The 21,128-nt window shown below is 37.3% G+C and overlaps 1 protein-coding gene across 1 annotated transcript; it reads right to left on the bottom strand.

The window, feature by feature from the left end:
• Positions 1 to 6,849: 6,849 nt before the first annotated feature.
• Positions 6,850 to 20,722, bottom strand: LOC143892325 (V-type proton ATPase subunit H-like). Its single transcript, XM_077396852.1, has 11 exons — positions 20,418 to 20,722; positions 19,463 to 19,588; positions 18,874 to 18,976; positions 18,726 to 18,796; positions 16,960 to 17,027; positions 16,722 to 16,839; positions 11,713 to 11,874; positions 10,617 to 10,742; positions 10,397 to 10,522; positions 8,564 to 8,743; positions 6,850 to 7,372 (listed from the first exon to the last, which is right to left on the bottom strand). The coding sequence occupies exons 1-11, from the start codon at positions 20,445 to 20,447 to the stop codon at positions 7,124 to 7,126; spliced, it is 1,359 nt and encodes a 452-aa protein (XP_077252967.1). The 5' UTR covers positions 20,448 to 20,722; the 3' UTR covers positions 6,850 to 7,123.
• Positions 20,723 to 21,128: the final 406 nt, after the last annotated feature.

Raw genomic sequence — 21,128 nt, 5'->3', positions numbered from 1 at the left:
ATCATATATATTTTTTTTTCTAATACAATAGATTTCTAGAAAATCCCTTATGTTTTCTTTGTTTTCAAAGTTTTGAATTTAGAGCCAGAGGATCTCCAATTTTCTTCTCTAATGCTAGGATGTAAATATGCAAACTGTAATTCCATGGTTTCATTTGATGCCCCATCTAAGGGCGACCGAGTGGGTTCAGGTCCAACAACGATTGGAGATCTCCATTGATAGGAGAGGGATAAAAACAAGGGAAATAATATCAGCATAACCGTGTTTTGATATTTACCCTAACCCTTCTTGTCATTTATTATTTAAAGAGCTGTCAAAGGTCGTTACAGTTCCCAAAAAGCTCTCACAAACCAATAAAAATATAAGACAAGCTGAGTTTGTGCAATTATTAAAGCATGGTTATGCTGATATCATTTCCCCAAAAAAATCAACAGCTTAAATGTCATTTTTTCATCATGCTAGATTAAGGGAAGTGATATGTCCGACCCTTTTGATTATTTGGGACACCCAGCAGCAATGTACGTGGCAATCAGGCCCATTGAATCCTTCAAGCGTGAAGTACATCAGCCCATCTGCAGTCATTGAAACTCTGCTGCTGGGTGTCCCAAGTAATCAAAAGGGGCGGATATATCACTTCACTAGATTAAATGTCTTGAATGATGGCTTTCCTTGACAAAATCCAAATGACACCCGTCTTAAAAAGATTGTTCATCTTGTTCTCTGGCTGGTCATTTTCATCTTTTTTCGCTGAACGAATTTCCGTTTTGCTAGCGACCCACCATAAATAATGGCTATAATCGTAGGCTGTTGATATTGGAACTACCATGTTTTGATAATTGCACTAACTCGCCATGTCTTTAATTATTTAACCAACCGTCAAAGGTTACCAAAATTCCCAAAAGGCTCTCCATAGCCAATTAAAACAGAAAGGACAAGGTGAGTTAGTTCAATTATCAAAACATGGTAGTGCCTATACTAGTCTTGTTTCATTCTTGGTTAATGGCTTCAAAGTAGCTTTAATATCCCATTTGCCCCTCCTGCAACCCAAAAAGTAAAGAGGGCCCACATGAGTGTATAAGCCTTTAATTTGGTTGTCTTGGTCTTCATTGTAGATAGGTTGTGCCAAAAAACAAAAAAAAGGCACCATAAGATGATCCTAACCCTACAATTTGCTGCCCTAATTATAGGACTGCACAACATAAAAAAAATCACACAAATTGATGGATTAGGATCATCCTGTGGCCCACATTTTAGGGCACGATCTATCTAGCGTGGGGACAGAAAAAAAAATGATTGGACTATATAAAACCACATAAGATCAACTTAAAATAACACTGAAGGCCTTTTTTTCTCTTCTACACTCCAAAAACATGTTTGGTTGCTACCCTTTGTGGAGAAGAAAAGTAAAGAAAGGTCAGATTGAATGGTCTCTTATGGGTCCTACTTCTTCCTCGTTTATATGGTTTACTTATGGGCCCTACTTTATACATACTTATGGGTCCCACTTCTTACTCATTTATGTAATCTGACTCGTTGATCAGAACAGCAGCCATAAGGCCGGCCAAATGCCATTGAGAACAGCTTGATCAGATAATCCTAGGCCCTTGATCCATCATCAAGCCTCGAGATTAAGAAAAGTTAACCATTGATTTTGTAGTCCCTTTATCTTAAACATGGGACCCGGAAATTTCCTTACGATCGTAAAAAAAAATGTGACTTTCTACATACGCATCACTTTCATCTATTTTCAGTGCAATTCCTCTAGCACAGTAGTAGAGAAAAGGTAGATAGAAAGTCACTTTTACAATCAATGATAAAAGGCGATTTTTGGGTCCGCACACAGGTCCCATGTATGTGAGATCGAGGCTGTTGATCATGTCGACATGGTCCTGGTCCACATGTACAATAAATCACTAAAAATGAGGTATATGTAAGGCCCAATGAGCCTCTTTTAGGAAGGAGCATAAAAGTGTCTTTCATGTAAGCAGTTTATAGCCAGCTGAGCGGCAAAGCCAGGACTTTAATACCTTATCGAAAACCAACCAATAAGAAGCAGCTAACTTCTTGTCCAAAAACACTATCCTCTCATCCCTCATGATTCTTATCAATAGAAAGATAAGTTGCATTTGTATGAAACGATCCAACACTACATACTACTATGGCCCATTCCCTAAGTTCTGCAATATCTTTTCCAACACCCATCTCAACAACAACCCACAAGAAGAAGAAGAAGAGCACATTGCGATGGTTTGGGTTCGAGAGAAAAAAGGTTGAACATCATGGTTTGGGTCAAACTCTAGATGAGACAACAGATTTTAATCCATTGATCAATAGAAGGTAATTATTATCTCCTGCTTGACACAAACACAGCGTTATCTCCCTTGTTTTTAACAATGGCACTCCTTTTGTTTTCATTTTATTCACTAATTTGATATATAGGCCTTGCTTTAGATATCCTTCCAAGGAAAACAATTCAGAATTAAACAACGTAAAATGCTGTGAGTTTGCCCCCACTATCAAAACATAGTCTTAAGGATATCAGTAGCTATGTATATATGTAAATGATTATGTGAGTATGATCGAGTTAATCAAGCAAAATTTGGATCTAGACTTTCTTTTTTATTAGGATTTAATTAGTTCATTAACTATATTTTCTTCATTTTGTAGAGCTTTTGTTTATGGGTTGACGGGAGCAATGGTAGGCTATTGTGGAGGCAATGAGAGTGCAAATGCTGCTAAAAGGGGCCCTCCACCACCTCCCAAAGAGAAAGTTGACCCAAATTTGAGTGGTGTGCAGGCAAAAATTTTGGCCAGCAAGAAGAGGAAAGAAGCCTTGAAAGAAGCTGTCGAACAAATGAGGGAGAAAGGAAATGCCATAAACTAACCATACTTCTTTGGTTGAGGCCTCAACAATTTTCATGGCTCAACATAAACATTCTCTCTGAAAGAGGGAGGGGGTTGTATTTTGTTTTTTCATGTGATTCCATTGAAGAGTATTGGTACAAACATCAAAGATTATCCTTTGTAGCAATTTTTTTAATGAAAGGTATCACACACCGTAGTAACATAGAAAATCCAAGATTTATATATTTTGTCTTGACAACAGGATCTGGGTTAAGTGTAGGTCATTTCTCCGAAGGTGGTCAACAATAAGGATTTTGTTGAGGTAAGACATCCAAGCAAAGCCACAGGCTCTAGGCAGGGCTGGATTTCTCCAATCACTATAGGAGGGAGAGAAAGATGTCTTGGCATCGGAGGATTGTAGAAAGAACGAGAAAACTCCATCGATATTCTAGATCCAGATTCTCCGATCGTTCTCTGATCGCTTGATAAAATCGAATCTAAGATAGATATAATACATCCATCCTGGTGATCTCCTTGTCAAAAAAGTTTCTGCACTTTTGTAATTAACTCTTTCTAGTCAATAATGAAAGATTCTTTGACCAAACAATCATGCTCAGAAGCCACTAGATATATAAGTCCGATAATTCATCCTTTCAAACTCACTGACCACACCAATGATCTGACCATAACTTGAAAATCATTTTAGAGTGATGTGCAGTCAATGGGGAGTCCTTTCATTTCATTTTTACAAGGGCTCCCTTCAGTCTAGCATACCTCTCCTTTTTTTATTTCAATAAAAAATAATGACTATCCTTTTATGATATCTGTCCAATTGGTTGTCCCCTTGTGTCTATACTCATCTATGGAGTGCTACTCAGCAAACCTGATTTGGTATTTGCCAGCAATCACTTACTGCTACAAATGAGATCGATCCTCCCTGAACCTCCACACTCATTTTCTCAACTGAGCTCTGTTCATCACCTTTAAATCTTTAGTACCCAATCCACCAACATATTTAGGATTACAAGCCTCTTTCTAATTGATCAAGTGAAATCTTCATATGTTATCAGAATCATCCCAAAGGAAATTCTTTTGTAGCTGCTCAATACATCTAATGACACCAGTATAGCATTTTAAAATGGTCTTAAATTACAGAGGCATATTAAATAGAAACAAACTTGATTTGTGTGATTCTTCTGCTTAAAGAAAGAGTGTTCTTCTTCCAGAGGGAGATCCTTTTCTGGGCTCCTACGGAAGCCTGTGGGACCTTCTGCAACAGATTGGGAGGCCCACATATGTGTTTGGGATGTTCCCCACATTGCACGCAGGATATTAGTGAAATTGCTCAGTTCCTCTTCTCTAAGATTGATTCCCATCAACATTGATTTACTGAAGTAGGTGTGCTAAACTAAACCCGCCTCATAACACTAAAATGACTCCTTAAAAATTTTAATTCTTTTATTGTCTGCACTGCAAAAACTTAGTGTATCATTTGCAAACAGAAGATGTGTAATATCAATACAATTGTTACCCAATCTGAAACCTTCTACCAGGTTTGGAGCCTTGACATTATTGACCATTTTCCTTAGAGTCTCTGCAAGGATAGAGAAGAGGAAAGGTAAACTAGGGTCTCCTTGTCTAATCCAAGGGATGATTTGAAGAAACCATGTGGGGATCCAATGATCAGGAGACAGAACTAAGCTGATGAAACAAATTTGTGCACCCAGGATAGCATTGAAGCTCATTCTTCTCACGACAAAGTCTAGGAAATCACACCACTTTGGCATAGGCCTTTTCTATGTTGATTTTATAGAGAAGACCCTTGTGGTTATTCTGATGAAAGTGCTCCACGACCCCATTAGCAACTATGACTCCATCTAAGATTTTTCTTACCTGAATGTAAGTATTTTGGTTTTGCGGGATAACAAGTTCAAGCGCCTTCTTTAATCCCTCTGGTAGCATCTTAGCAATCATTTTATAGACGCATCCAATTAGGTTAATGGGTCTATAGAACAGGTTGCTTCGGACTTCCTCCTTTCTGAATCTCGCATCAAGCACCACAACATTATCCAAGGCCACTTAGTTAAATTCAATCCCTTCTGGTAAAGGGATCCTCCCTTAGAGGAGCAATGGTTTTGATAGAAACTAACAATTTCTGTAATAATTTGCATCTTGGACTCATTCTTCTCTCTATTAATGATAAGAGATTGAATCGCTTCGCCCTCTAGCAGTAGCTATATAATGAGAATAAGTTGTATTCTTATCATCCTCCCTCTAGCACTAGCTATATAATGAAAATAAGTCGTATTCTTATCACTCTCTTCAAGTCGTTTCACCCGAGACCTTCGTTCCCAAAACGGCTTCTCCTAGAGTATCTTCTGATTGTAATCAGCCTTAGCTTGATTTTTGCTAATTTCATCCTCCTTTGAAAGGGTCCCCTACTCCTCTAATCTCTCCCAATCTTTGATGTGCATTAGCATGTCTTGCTTCCTCTTTTGAGTCAAGCCCTTTTATTCCCTAACCCACCTTCTTAGATTAACTTTGACAAACCAATGCTTCTATCTAATCTTAATGTGATCTGGGCCAGATGATATGGCCTCTTTTTACCATTTCTTGAGATTTTCAAACATTTTAGGTTCTTTAAGCCATGCCAACTCGAACCGAACTGGGGATGCTCCCCATAAATCCATCCAAGGATCGAGCAAGATAGGACAATGATCAAAAAATGGTTTTGGAGCGCTAGTTGGTATTTGGGAACAACACAACCAATGTTGGCATACCAGGAATAGAACCAATTTGCTTTTGCAGTGGTTCCTAGACCAAGTGAAGTGTGAAAAATCCACCAAAGCATTCTTGGCCACGAAGTCAGAAAAATCCACCAATCTTGGATTGATCATAGTGCATCCAACATGCTCATCAATGAGTTTAGTGCAATTAAGATCTCCCCCTCCACACCAAGGGATTTGTCATAGGTCTCTAATCGCATCCTACTCAATCAAAAGGGCCCTCTTCTCTGCCACCAAATGTGACCCATAAACCTTAGAAAATATAAAGCGAGAATCGTTCGACATTGCCCCAAGAATCACAGAGATTAAGAAGGATCCCGATATTTCATCTTTTAGAGCTCACTGAAACCCATCCCAAGCAACAAGTAAACCACCAGCTGCCCTGATATAATGCAGTGAAAAAAAAGCCAAAATTAGAATTACATCCCAGCTCCCCAATAGTAGATCTAGAGCTACCTGCCAACTAAGGTTCTTCATTGGCATCTAGATAATTGAAGCCCATCGTCTATCCGTTGGCTCTTCCTTTGACATTTATAACTTTTCTATCGGTCGAGGTCGAACCCATCATAACAATGGTTTTAAATTTCGTCCGAAATCCAAAATTTTCCCAACTACCAAATTTCGGGCCGAAATTTCAGATTCAGAGAGGGCCGAAACATATACCGAAACCGAAGTTTAAAACCATGATCATAACTAACACCAGATTGCAGCCCCCCTAATCATCCTCCTAGATCTCTACTTTCTTGATGATTCTCTGGGTTCTCTCATGCTTCTAATTTGAATTTCCGCTTAGTAGAAAAAGATTTTAACGTATATTTCAAGGCCAACAAAAGTTAAACCTAGGACCTTGCTCGCCACTAGAATACGATTCTCACTAAATCCTGAATACCTTCATTTTCTGCCTTTTCATCACGTTTGTTTTTCAGTCATTTTCACGTCAATGTGGTCTCAAAGTCTCCATTGCAGGTATTAGAACCAGAGTTTCATGGGTTGGGCCAGACTTGAGTCACCTTTGTCCACTTCCGCCTCAGAGTGAAAGCTTACTGAATTAATGGAGGACAGTAGCTTTCTCTGGATTTCGACCAGCGATAATGGCTAATATACCTCCTTGGGATTGCAATTTTAATAATCAAATGAAAGATGTACAAAATAGAGTGCTTGTAACTCGCAAAAAAAAGCCCATGGACCGAGCTTTTTCCTGGCAAATAACAATAAACAATACACAAATAAAAATTGCATTCCAAAGAATACTGTAACAATTTTATTCTACATTAACCAAGTATCTTCTTCCCTCAACAACATAACTGAGAAAACAAGTTCAATTGAAAACAACCCTCAAAGAATATAAAAAAAATACTCAATAGCATGAGACAATAGGCTTTTCAATTTTCATTTTAGGGATCTGACTTCAAGCCTGCAGTGCTACCAACTAAGCCACAAGTTCGAAGTTGGTACTGAGTGTCTCCGAGACCTCAACTGTGAAGTAATAGAGACTACAACTGCAAAAAACTGGCGTATTTTGCGCCAAGGAAAAGCCTTTGGATACAAAGCAGAGCATTCTTGGTTACCTCTGCATTCTCATGATTCATGAGCTTCATGACTCTCTCTTTCGCCTTGAGGTCAGTCACGATACCCCGTCCAGCCGCATGGTATTGAATAAACTGTGAAAGGTCATAACAAGCAACAGCCAGTGCCCTTGGATCACTAGATGTGTCAACGACTGTAATGAGGACGCGCAGAATCTGCAGACAAGTTATCCAAGTTTAGTGATATTATCTTTTGCCTCATCCATAGGAAAGAGAATTGCAAAACATCAATGACTCCTGTTAATTTGGATTTGAACTAGATGCCGTTGTTATGACACAACCATGAATGTTTGACAGTTCACTGATCAACAATGAACTCCGCAGTCCCCTTAACTGCCAAGGTTTGCCCAGGGTCGGAATTGAATGCAGACCATTTTTATTATTATTTATCAAAAACAAAATGTCCAAGTCGGATGATTTATTATAAAAATCTGTCTTTTTATTCCATCAAGTAGAACTTGGCAAAAAATGATCATGTATGCAAAAGCCAAGAAAAGCTGGTCAATTCAGACTCAAGCCGCTAAGCCCCCATGACAGTGCAACCAGTGTTCAGAAACTCACTTAAAACGGAATAGGAAGAAGAGGCAGTACAGGGTTCCCAGTTGGAAGTGAAAATTGCTTAGTCAACCAATGACGCTAGTGAACCAGCTTCAAAATAAGGCAATACTCTATAAGCCTTACTAATTTTGGTGGTGGTGGTTTTGGGTTTTTTTTTCGGTGTGTGCGCGTGCGCACGGCGGGTGGTGGCGTGGTGGAGGCTAAAACAACTTCCTATATGATTTAGTATAAATTATAAACACATTACAGGATTTGAAAAATTGCAAAAATGAATGTTCTTAAAAGATTTGTCTAAATTATAAGCGTATTTTATTAATTTTGATAACATGGTTACCATTCAAAAAAATTAAAACATGGTTTATTATAAATGATAAGTCTTTTACATTTTTTTAACATGGATTAGAATAAATTATAATGGTATTTTAGTAACTTCTTATGACAAATATGTAAATATTCACTCATAGCACTAATTGATGACAAATATCACTTAATTTTTTGCACTGGTAGTAATATATATTTTTTATTTTGTTGTTGGATCAAGGGTTGTGGGACGGACAGTCAGAATACGAATGGACTTGGATCCAAACGCTGAGGGTAGGCTCTGAGGAATTTGCCAATTAATATGCTAACCAATTAGGGTCCAAGTGGATGTGTGCACAATCCTAACATATAAATTTACTGTTTCTGATGATAGGGAAGAATTAGACCATTGTAAGACTTTTCTCATCTAACTTTTTTCCAATGAGATCAAGGGTAAAACAGAGCATGAAAAGGGAAAAAACAAGGTACCTGAAAATCATTCTCTTCAAAATTAGTAATATTGTCACGCCAAAACACTGGATCCTTGTGCATGGGCGACCAGTCCAGATGGCCTAGCAGTACTTCCTGCTTATATTTATCAAAAGAACTCAAATTCCTAATTTTATCTTTGAGCCCCTCTTCCAGCTGATTTAGGGCATCCAATAGATCCTACATAAAATTCCAAGAATCAGTTAAGACTTCCAAGAAAGAGAAATTACAATGCTGCAAAAAAAAACTGGCTGTAGACATATTGAAGCCCTCATTTTCCATCAAGTGACAAAAACTGTACCTGCAATCCTTCAAATTTGAAATGAATGCCATTGATTGTTTTTTTTAAATGGTAAAATGAATGCCGTTGTTTATGCTTCCTTTTTAGTAAAAAAAAGGCCAAATAAAAGAAACAAACGGAACAACCATTATCTATCAGTGTGTCAGAGTTTCTAAGGAACCCAACATTATCTATTAGTGTGTAGGAGTTTCTAAGGAACCCAACATATATTTTCCTCAACAAATGACCAAAATACCAATCAGGATTTTCAACAGAGTAATTTCTTTGTAACGGTAGACTGCAGTTAGAAGACTCTAACCCAGGTCTGGGCAGGTGTCAACACAATAGTCTTGCTATCATACCAAACAAACATTTTTTTGTTTGTTTTTGAAAGGTATACCAAACAAACAAACAATGAGGGCTCAACTCTAACAGTTTTTTTTCCCCTACTGGATGATAATACTTTTAAAAGTACAATTTTAAATGCCTATGCCGCGTTTCCAATCATTTGAGTTTTGGAAGTGCGTAACCTAGTTTTTCCAGATCATGATTTAGCTTTTTTTTTATTTTTTAGTCTTCCAAATAATTGAAATGTTCTCTTGGTTTCATGAAAATAAAATTACCCCCTTAATTTTATTTTATTTTCTTTGAAAGGTAACTATTTCATTACATATGTATAACTGTACATATAAACACATGGCACAAGCTCTCCCTGTGGTATACAAAAACAAAGACAATTCAAAAAACCCCCATGGCTTCGTTAAAAGATATCTCCATATTCGGACGTATTGCACCCTCCTTTGCTAATATGTCCGCCACAGAATTCGGCCCTTAACTCAAATACGAATCTAGTCAAGCTTTTCAACTGTTTAATGTTTCAAAACCTTGACATCAACACAACTCAACTCAACTCAACTAAGCCTTTGTCCCAAACTAGTTGGGGCCGGCTAAAACCTTGACATTAACAAGCAAGTTATTTTACCACAATCTCATCAATTTCTGCAAACTTATCATGCGCCAATTTGAATAAGATGGGTTTTTTACTTTTCATTTCTGAATAAACTTGATAATTTTCAGGAGTTTCATTCCTTCAATGACAAGTAAAACTCTTGATTAGCAGAATTTGCAAAGCTTATTAATGCTAAGTTTGGATGCTTGTAACAATGTGATAGCATGTTGTGATTTATTGGAATGTCACTAGGGTCCAAAAGCAGCCTAAAATAGCAAAAGGAAGAAAGATAATTAATTCCACAACACCATCGCCACATTTTAATTTTTTTAAACAACCCTTTAAGTATTTTCATCCCTCAATACACTCCGGTAGTCAGTCAGGAGTATTAAAAGGGAAAATAAGACAATCAATATTATAGAGTAATTTACAAATGGACGCAACTCGTTCAGTTTAATCTACTCCAGGTTTTTTACTCATTGATAGAAAAGATATGGGTGTTCCCATAGTGCCATAAAAAAATTGAAGATGGGTAATATCAATCTCTCAGTATTCATCAAATAATGTCATAAAAAGAATGTTAGACATCAAAATTTTTTGGTACCTCATCACTCCATGCCTGCACTTTCAAACTCTGGACAACTTGCGGCAATCCAAGGTCCACCATCTGAGCACCAAATGTCCCTTTCGAAAGCAAGTTCCTAAGGGTTAAGACAGCAACCCTCACAACCTAAGAGAAAGAAACACATACTGCTTTTAGATTATGAATAATCTTAAATTCTGTAAAAAAACGTGGACTGGTAATTTGTGCTAATAAACATTACCTTCTCTTTAGTCGAACCTTTGACAACCTCTATTAGTCGGGGCAGGGCCCTTGTAGTGGCCAGATAGTCTATTGCTGGGACATAGTATGACAAGAGCCAAATGCAAAGGGATGTTTCATAAAGGAGCTGTAACATAGAAATCGGTTATTTAGTTCAGAACTAATTAACACGCACAATGGGAAACAGAAAAGATTTCAGTAAGATGAAAATAGCTCATATGCTCTAAGAAAGTGATTTCCTTTATTCTAAAGGGCAAAAAGATGATGAGAAACCAAACTGTTTAGATGACTAGAGCCAGGGACTGTCAAGGCTGCAAACAGAAGTAGCACTGCATTGAAAATTGCACATAAAAAATTGAATGCATACTGCATAGACACAGGGAAAACATAACGAGGAATGTAGAGAAAGAGAGCACCCCATGTTTTATGATTTCTAAATATCTTTTCAATTTTCTTCTCCCATGTTCCCTTTTTCATGTCAGTTGCTTGGGTCTCTACACATCGTGGAAAAAAACATAAAGTGCAATCCTTGAAAGAGATTGGAAGAGATAATTCCTTGGCATTGCTAAAGTGAGGGAAGCTCCTTGACTTCGAAGGAAGAAAAATTCTGAACTTAGAACCCGACAAGAAAAATGCATCAGTTGGATGCTAAGTATGTTCATGTGATACAACCATCATCTTAGCCGTTAGATTTAGTTTTTTCCTATTGGACTATTGGACGTGTTTCACGAGGGATAAAGTTATTACAATGTTAGAAAAGACATCAACCAGGACCAGCCAGCTGCTTGCAATATAACAAATTCCTATTGCTCAATCCCATGAACAAAAAAAAAATTTGAGGTGCTTTAACGATTTAACCTCATGGAAGATTGGTGCCAAGGGAGCAAAGAGCAGGCAATACATGAACAAATAGAAATGTCACAACAGAGAGATTAAAAAAAAAAAAAAAAAACACTACATTTGATCTCAAATGTATGAAAATTTTCTCTAGTTTGAGACATGGTAAGCATTATCTTTTGAAATAAATTGAACCCATTCATTAGTGAGAGAATGTCCATCCATGATAACAAAAAACACAAAAAATAGAGTTAGATAACCTGAGTTGACTGCTGAGTGGATGCTGGAGAAATCAAAGGAATGAGTAACTTCACGCCCTCTGCTTGAACAAATGAAGATCTGACTAATGGTTCCTTCAGTAAAGTTGCTAGGCAACTAATAGCCATTGGGACACTACGTGTGGGATGGGAAGGATTCTTCAGCTGCACATACCATGTCATTCCAACAGCATAAGATTCCCTTCCATGGACTTAGTTCAACAGATAATATGAAAGAAATTAATACTCAATATAAGGCAGACCAGATAAAAATGAAACTCTGCACAAAATTTTAGATATAAGTATGCAATCCTTATTAGGCAACTCATAGCAGCAGAGAACTCAAGTGCGGCAAAGTCTTAAGTACCACTCAGCCACTTTGCCTTCGAGTTTTATGGGAAATTGGACCAGTAACCATGGATTCCTAAACTGTATTATCCCACATGGGCAAACTAAGCGCCGCAATTGTCCTTTGGCATTACCGGTAGGTCAACTAGTCATGAGAGATTAAATGAATGTGTCACCAAATGAATCAAGGAGTCTTGTCATGGACCCATAAGGGGTCTTTCATTGCATCCAATGTGGAAACTTTTTGCTCTATGTCGACGGCCACCTTCATCACAGAATGTTCAGATTTGCGAGCACAAAGATGATGTGTAGAAGACCGGAAGAGTATGTGCATCGGGTATGAAATTACTTTTTCACTCTTCATCCATTATGAGCCACTGTAGTGGTCATTGCATTCCTTTCTCATGCTTTTTGAAATGTGTTGGATATTTGCGGAAAAGGGTGAGCAGTTGTACAATAGCTGCTAGATTGGCCGTTTGGAATCAAAGGGGGTGTATTATGGAAAACTGCTAGAATGGACGTTTAGAATCAATGGGGGTGTATTATGGAAAACTATTCCATTCTCTCTGTGGTTTATGATTTAGACCAAGATAAATGATAAACTTTCAGAGATAATGGGACTGTTTGATTGGGGGTTATATTAACCTAGATAGGACTAATTCCAGAATAATCCTTTCTCCAGCTTTTTATTCATCATTTGTTAAGCGTCTACCCAGGACAAAAGTTATCCTATAATCGGCTTTTAACCTGGAAAATTAGAATAAATGAAACCCCCTCAGCTTCAGGATTTCGCTTAATTTGGCTAAGATTTTTCCCGGGTAACTATCGTATCCTTGCTTTTTGGCCAAAGTCAGATATCTCATATCCACAAGCCATGGTTGTTCGCCGCAGCCACCAAGGAGAAGAGCCCTCATTCTGCCTGGAATGCTACGTAGGTGCGACGAAGGATCTTTTAATCCCTGATTTTAATCATCAACTCGACAGATTTAACCTTCTCCTCTGCAAATCTAGGCATTGTACAGATATTTTTCATTAGGCATGTTCCAAGTCTCCATTTTTTCCCTCCATCAATCTCCTGTGTTATTTCTTTCTTTCTTTTTTTAATAGGCTCCTGTGTTATTACTTATTTTATACAACTCTATTTTGTAGATTTGTGTAGGTAGCTTCTCGAGAGATCGAACATGGAAGATGAAAAACCTAAAAAATGCATATCATGTCTCAGGGTGGAAAATGGCGAGGATGTTCCAACCCAAAATGAATGAGCTTTTGTATGTGGAAGAACACATTAATATTAAAAGAACTCACAGAAAAGATGCAAAAAGCAGCCAAACTGACAAGTGAGGAAGGGCTTTTGATTTAAGGTTTTCAATCAGCAGCATCGATCAACGAGGATTGGCTAGCCATAGTAACTTTACTAAATGTCTGTCTGTTGTTTTAGATGGCACACCATCTATTCGAAGAATTGCCTCCATGAGAAATGTAATAAGGCATTGGTATGAGGGATGCAGTCTGTCCATGAGAAGTGTAATAAGGCATTGGTATGGGGGATGCAGTCTGTCCTTGAGAAGTGTAATAAGGCATTGGTATGAGGGATGCAGTCTGTCTGTTGTTTTAGATGGCACACCATCTATTCGAAGAAATGCCTCAGTCAGAAGTGGAGGTGCAGCCGCAGGTTTAGTTATGCTATTTAGAAGAAGAGTTTGCATTTGTGTTAGTCTTTATTGTTATTAAGGCATTGGTATGAGGGATGCAGTCATGTTTATGACCTTTTATCGCAGACCCATATCATAAGATAGATGACAGCTATTCTCTTGAATGTTTACAATTGGATAAGGTTTTCTTTGGTAGTAGCAGGAAATTAGGTTATGCTAAGGCTTGCATTCCTTCGGAAAGAAAGGAAAAGGAAAATGTCTCTCTTTTTTCGTAAAAGACGGGAATTCTGTCGTTCTGCCGCATCACTTCAGGAAAGGAGGAAGATGACGTGGAATCCCTGTCCGATGACATGGATTCCTTGTCGACCCCGTTTTCCAGTTTTCAAAATCCGTCTGTGACATGCAGATTTTGTTTTCTATCAATGCAACGCCTCTCTCTCTCTCTACAGATTTTGTTTTCTATTTTGCTGATACCATAGGGAAATGTTATCAGCACTACTGTATTTTGATGATCGCACTCCTCACTTTATTAAAAAATTTAAAGTACGGTATGGCCTGCACCATAGGATGATCCAAACCGTACATTAGATGGGCCACACTCTAAATAGGTTGTGCCCCAAAAATTATTTCCATAGGTTGATTCTAACCCTCCGATTGGGGCACAACCTAATTAGAGTGTGGCCCATCTAATGGACGGTTTGGATCATCCTATGGTGCGGGCCATACCGTACTATTAATAAAGTGAGGAGTGCGATCATCAAAATACAGTAGAACTGATAAATATATTCCTGGTGCAATTTCTCCATCAATATCGGCAAGAAAATCCCCTCCATAAAATTGCAATCCCACTTCATGAACAAGCTGCAACAAACCTTTCACCTGGCCCTAACTCTAAGCCAGATTTTTCAAACAATGAGGTGCTGCTTCAAGGTTAGGGTTTATGCAAGGTTAGGGCAACCTCGAACTTGACTTAGAGAGAGAAGAAAGGAGATGGCATGTGTTGCAGAGAAGCCATTCGTCGTCATGCTTGTTGACGTGCTTGTTGCAAAGAAGGATTTTGGTTACAGAGAGATGGCATATGTTGTAGAGAAGCCATTTGTCACCGTGCTTGTTGCAGAGAAGGATTTCGGTTACAATCTGCCACCTCGAGCTCAACTTACAGAGAGAAGAAAGGAAATGGTAAATGAAGTCAACTGATTTTTCTGCTGCTTACTAGGGCAATCTGTCTAACCTATTCTCAGCAAAGGGTTTGTTCATGTCAAGATGACAACAATGCAGTTTCTGGGTAACCATTCATTCCCCTCTCTGTCTGTGGACGTGCTTGTTGTAGAGAGGAAAGGAGATGGAGCTGTGGGTTTTGTATCTTCCAAAAAATGAACATGACAACTCTTTTCATTTCCTTCCCGCGTGAACAGAACGCCCTTTTGTAGTCTTTTTTCCTTTTCTTTATCTTTTCTTTTTGCCACGTCAATTCCTTTTGCTTTCCGAAAGAAGAATGCAACAGAACCGAGCCTAATGGAAACCAGAAGATGGGAAATTGATCCTTGGCATGAAAAATGGGAGATTGATAATTTGGCATTGATATTGTGGCTTTACGCATTCTATGCGGCTACAGATGCTTTTAAAAACAAAAAAGAGAAAGGGAGTTTTTATGCCAAGATGGGATGGAAATATAATTTGGGATATTTAACACAAAACACAAAATAAACTCCACTTTCGAGGTTCCACTCCAAAAACATCGTAACATATTGCTTTGTCAAGCCTAAAAATTTCATAGAGATCCTTTAGTAACGTGTAGAAGTGTGCACAAATCAGAAAATTGTTTTTAGATTTGAGGGACTCCACTGTTTGGCATAGTATAACGATGAACATACAATGGACAAAAATAATTCGAGGAAAGAAAATAATACTAACCAACAAAAGATAAACTATTTCAGGAAAAGCTATCTACAGGCGACCCGGGTTAAGAGCTTATTCCAGTTAAAATCTATCCTGCAATCAAACAGGCCCAATGTGATGCCTGTAGGCATTAAATATGGTCATAGGCCTTTTGGGCAATTAGACTTCAAGATATTCACAGAAGCTGGAAGGGAGTGATAACTGAAGGTCAAAGAAAGGAAGCAGTATCCATCTATCAAACCCAAATTTGACAAGAGTTCAACGGCCATGAAGGCCCTGCAAGTGTTGGATTATTTTTTTTGGTTGTTGTTGTTGTTGTGTGTGTTGGGGGGGGTGGGGGGGGGAGTACGTTAGAGAATATAGAAGAGAGGTCCTTTCTTTTTCCGGGCCTAGTAGGAGCAAAAGCATAAAAAATGCGGAGGGGCAGACTCCTTTTGAAAGCTTAAGAGTCTTTATTTCAAAGATTTGTGGGAAAAATGATCTGTTGAAGAGGACTTTTCTAATGCATAAAAGTAGATCTCAAAAAGTATTTTTTGTCACTGGAGATTAGCACACTGGAGATTAGCAGGCATAATTGATGACAATAGAGAAAATGAGATTGATGTTGATGTACCTTTAAATCTCACTTTTCATGAAGCCAATGAAATTGTGGATGTTTTAGTGTGTTGGCAAGATTTGCACATTGGGAAATCCCTTCCCTTGGTTTACTTTTTAGGTCTCATTTTTTTTCTTGGGTTGTTCACTTTTTAGAGCACTGATATCCACACTGCGATAGTTTGAAAATGGCACTGCCCACTTTGTTTTACACTTTTCTGATTGGATGTTGATAGCATCTTGAGTATTGTAACGGCCATGAAAAGCTAATTAAAAAGTGAAAACCAAGAGAGCATCACCATTATCAAACTATGGTAGTGTGGAATGAGAACATCAGTCCCCTTTTTTTTATAATGGTACCCGATTTTATTGAAAAAAAAAAGACCGAGGTGGTCAAGATACAAAGCAGATAATAGAACATTAGTCCCCTATATATATAATATAATCATTTTATGAGTAAAACATAAAAAATATTGAGTTGAACAGTACCAACATGCAATCTTAGGCTGAAATGCTAACCTGAGAACAGAGCCACTCCACCAAACCTGTCAGTACATCATCAATAGTGGTGAAATTTTTCTTCGAATATGAGGCCTCTCCATTCGAAACAATACCTTCCTGAATTTTTGGTCTAACACTATAATCACAGAAAGTAGGATATTTTGTTAATATTCTGGAGGTCTTTTTTTTTTTTAAAGTTAAATATTCTGGAGGTCTTGAACTCCATAATGTAACGTGATTAAGAAATTTGAAATACCTTACTATTAAAGACAATATTTTACAGCTCTTCTCTTGTAGAAACCAGTTACCTTTCCAAAGCAATCTGAAAATAGCAAAGAAATGTGAGACATTACCAACTATTAGTGCAAGAAAATACTAGCTACTTATAATTCAATGTTATAAATTGGAAAACAATCAGAGAACATTAGTATTTATGTACCAATCACCGTTACAAGGGTTCCTTATACAGGATCCCATGGAAAAAATGAAATCTAAAGAGGAATATTGGATACGCATTGTTCACAGTTTCACAAGATAAATATGTTCAAAGATTTGTGAATTCGGAACATAGTTACCGGATTCGCCATCCGACCACCAATCCGCGATCCGGGGTCGCACGATCCCAAACGTGGTTTGCTAGCAACCCAGAGCGCCAAGAATGACGAACCACGGCAACCCGCAGGAGAGAAAGAGAGAGATGCATATATACTAAGAGAGGGATGGAGAGAGAGCTACAAATTTTATATATTTTGGGATGAATTGGAACTAGAGCTTTATTTTTGAAAAAAATATGTAGGGCATACATGAGGTTTTTATTTTTTTTATTAAATGGATGTAGTATAGACTATGGAAGGATATTCATATATTCCAACGGGAACTTTCTTTTTGAAAAAATATGTATGACATACATGAGGTTATTATATTTTGTGTATTAAATGTATGTAGTGTGTACTATGGAATGATATTTCTGCAAATATATATATATATATATATATATATATATATATATATGCCCTCATGGTACCACATACCGGGCTACCATCGTACCCCATACCCATTCCCGTACCATGTACCGGAACGAACCGCGTTCCAAGTAACATTGATTCGGAAATGCTTATCAAAGAATGATATTTCAGCATAGCTTACTGACAATCACTCTAGGAGAAAATAATAATGAAAGTTCTCTTCGGAGAAAAATCCATGATTTAACTACTAAAGTATAAAGGATTAAATAACGCCCTCTCCAAAAGCTTAAGCTTTTGGAGTAACGGTTGTTTCACATGGTATCAGAGCAACTGCCTGGGTCCAAACCTCCATGATATTAAAAATCCAAATGTAATGGCCAATCCAAAAAAAAAAAGAAAAAAGAGGAGCCACACGTGAGGGGGGTGTTAAAGTATAAAAGATTAAATAACAACATCTCCAAAAGCTTAAGCTTTTGGAGTAACCGGTTTTTTCACATTAACCACTGTTATTAAGAAGAAGTGACAAGAGGGATATGCATTGTTCACAGTTTCACAGGATAAATATGTTCAAAGATTGGTAAATTCAGAAACGCCTATCAAAGAATGATCTTTCAGCATAGTTTATTGAAAAACACTCTAGGAAAAAATAATAATGGAAGTTCTCTTCAGAGAAAATTATAAAAAGCCATGATTTAACCACTGTTATTAAGAAGAAATGTCATGTATCAATTGCTGCATGAACCAAATGGAATATTCGATTAGTTTTTGTTAAATCTGCATTGGAGAATGGAGAAGAGAGGAGAGAAGAGATGATGAAGAGAATGCATGAATGACAGAGTTAAGTTTTCTCTCACGCAAACAATATATTTATATTTGCGTGTGATACAGAGAAAGACATAAATACCCCCAAAGAGGGATGCAAGCATATACAACCATACTCAACAGTTTCAATGGCAAATATTTACCATGTATTAACATGAAATCACAAATTATAAATCAAAAGAACATTACATGAGAATCCATAGTTATTCAAGTGCTGTTTAGTAAAAACTTAACTTAAGAAAGGTTCATAAGTATCGTCATTTGCAAGAGATTTGTCATGGAATAATCTGGCTCGTTTTGGATTTGCTGCAACATAAATGAGAAAAACGTCAAATAATTTCTACAAAAGGTTCAACTTAAATGATGAACAGCTGAGCAGTCACCTGTGAGCATTTCATCAAAAAGAGCAAGCACATATTCCACAGTTTCTTCCTTTAATATGTCACGTAGAATGCTCACAAAGACCCGAACATAAGCTGGACCATCCTGTCACCATTTCTGTCACGTGTCATCATTGCAAATAAAACAGAATTCCAAAAAAATCCTAATTCTCTGATAGGAATTTCACTATTCCTCTCGGAATCATGGAAAGGCTTGTCCAATGAGCCAGACTACAAGACCAATTGCATTGGAAAATATACAGCTAAAAAGATAGGGATAGAAGATAATATTTGTCAATCTCAGAAATTCCCAAAAAAAAAGGACAAATACAAACATCTGAGAATAAAGAGGCATACTCAAATACAAATCACAAAACATCATAACAATTAATGTGACATGTCAGAAGAAAACAAAACATTAGAGCATGAAAATATCAGAATTGCATTTTTTTTTTCAATAAATGGAAACCAAGAAAAAACGAATTGTGACGGAGGCATAAAAGAAAGAACATGAGCAGTATAATAACCAGACCTTCAAATCTTATGATGCTAAAGAATAAGACTAGGAGAAAAGAAATGATATAAGCCTTACATCGTCAAGCAGTGCAGCTCTGTGACTTTCAGATCTGTTATCATAACGTCTTAACAACTGAAGACATGTTCCTGTAATCAGCTTAGTAGTCATGTATGTCTCCCAAGGGATGTCCCTCTTGAGTACCTTGAAGAATATAACAAGACGTCAATCAAAAGAGAGATCATTTTGGTCGTAGTAAACACAATTCACATAGGTCAGAACCATTTGAATGTACAAGAATAGTTTCTCTCTCTTAAACCTAGCAAAACAAATGTAAGGATAACTACTAAACGCCACATTTCTCAGGTTCGATAATTACGTATCAAATGCATTATTAAATTAAACAAGTCCATGCGATAAAAATAATGTCAAGGTAAGAAGGTTGCATCCAAGCTTGAACTGAGGAATACCTTGATACAAATGAAGCCAAGATTCTAAGTCATAGCTACAAACCAACCAACCAACATATTAAGGCTTTGATTTTTTATTTTTTATTTTTGACGACATAGGGTATCCCCACCCCATTTTAGGGCAGGACTAATCCCTATGGATGCACCCATATTAATGCTTTGATATTCATAAAAATTATTTAGAGTGGTGCAAAATGTGTTTCCTGATGTCCATGCGTATGAAATAACTTATCTACTGCAGGTTGGTGATGTATTGGAATGATGGAAGATCTTAAATCATCAACCAATTTCCTGACCGTGGAAAGATTTACCCGAAACCAAATAAAATATGGTTATTTCCATCTCATTGTAACCAAAACCAAATTAAAATCCACATTACCCAACAAATAATTCTATCAAAATAAAAACCTATCCAAAAACAGCAAAGAAGAAAATTAAAAAAAATGATATAATAGCAGAAGTCTAAAAAGGTCCCAAAACCAAAAACCCTAAAAACCAACATTGAGAAATCCATCAATAAAAGGAAAAGAAAAGAAATGAAGAAACCTAGTTCTGTTACAGACCTGTTCGGTTGTTAACTCGGCTTGATCCATGGATTCTCTCTTCACAACAGATTATCTTCAAACCGATCTGAGATTCAACCAGTTACAGATCGATAAACACTAGATTTCGAAATTAAAAATGCGTTTTAAAAGGAGAATATTGGAAGAAAACAGATCCAAGTTCTAGAGATTTAAACAGTCGTGAGATCTTCCAAATCTAGAAAAAAAAACTCCTCTCTTTTCTTCGAACGATTTTAACTATTATTCTTGTACATGGAGATGACGTTGTAAGATGGATGTGTATGACACCCATTTTGGGCGATAATTCTTTCGCTCCTCTTTAGGATTATACGCCCCACTTTTGATGTGATTTGACGTCAAAAAGCGTTCAAGTCGGCACACAATTCACGTTACAAGTAGGGGCGCATTATTCTAGAGTGGGGGCGAAAAAATCATCTCCCGCTATTTTGTAATGTACGTGTATGGGACCCTTTTTTTTTTATTATTGGTATACTTGTATGGGACCCTTATTAGACGCTCAGTGATTTCGCCCCACTACGTGACCCCACATAATTTCATGTGGTTTCTTCTTCATTTTATCTTTAGATAGACTAGCATACTATTATTTGAACCGTTAAGATCTATTGAAATAATTGTCTTTTTTCCTTTGTTTTGAGTGGTCCGGATTATGTTGAGATCATTTATGCCATATTTGGTTTCTCTATTCCTTTT

The sequence above is a fragment of the Tasmannia lanceolata genome, unplaced genomic scaffold, assembly GCF_043159265.1.
Source record: "Tasmannia lanceolata isolate RefF3 unplaced genomic scaffold, GAP_Taslan_0.1 ptg000015l, whole genome shotgun sequence".
Lineage (NCBI taxonomy): Eukaryota > Viridiplantae > Streptophyta > Magnoliopsida > Canellales > Winteraceae > Tasmannia > Tasmannia lanceolata.
This window is presented reverse-complemented; position numbering and strand designations above follow the sequence as displayed.

Coding starts and splice junctions, on each gene's coding strand:
- LOC143892325 (XM_077396852.1), bottom strand. CDS start 20,447: ATGGATCAAGCCGAGTTAACAACCGAACAG. Junction 18,797..18,873: donor TTTTGATGAAATGCTCACAG/GTGACTGCTCAG, acceptor TTTATGTTGCAG/CAAATCCAAAACGAGCCAGA. Junction 10,523..10,616: donor AAGGTTCGACTAAAGAGAAG/GTAATGTTTATT, acceptor TCTTTCTCTTAG/GTTGTGAGGGTTGCTGTCTT.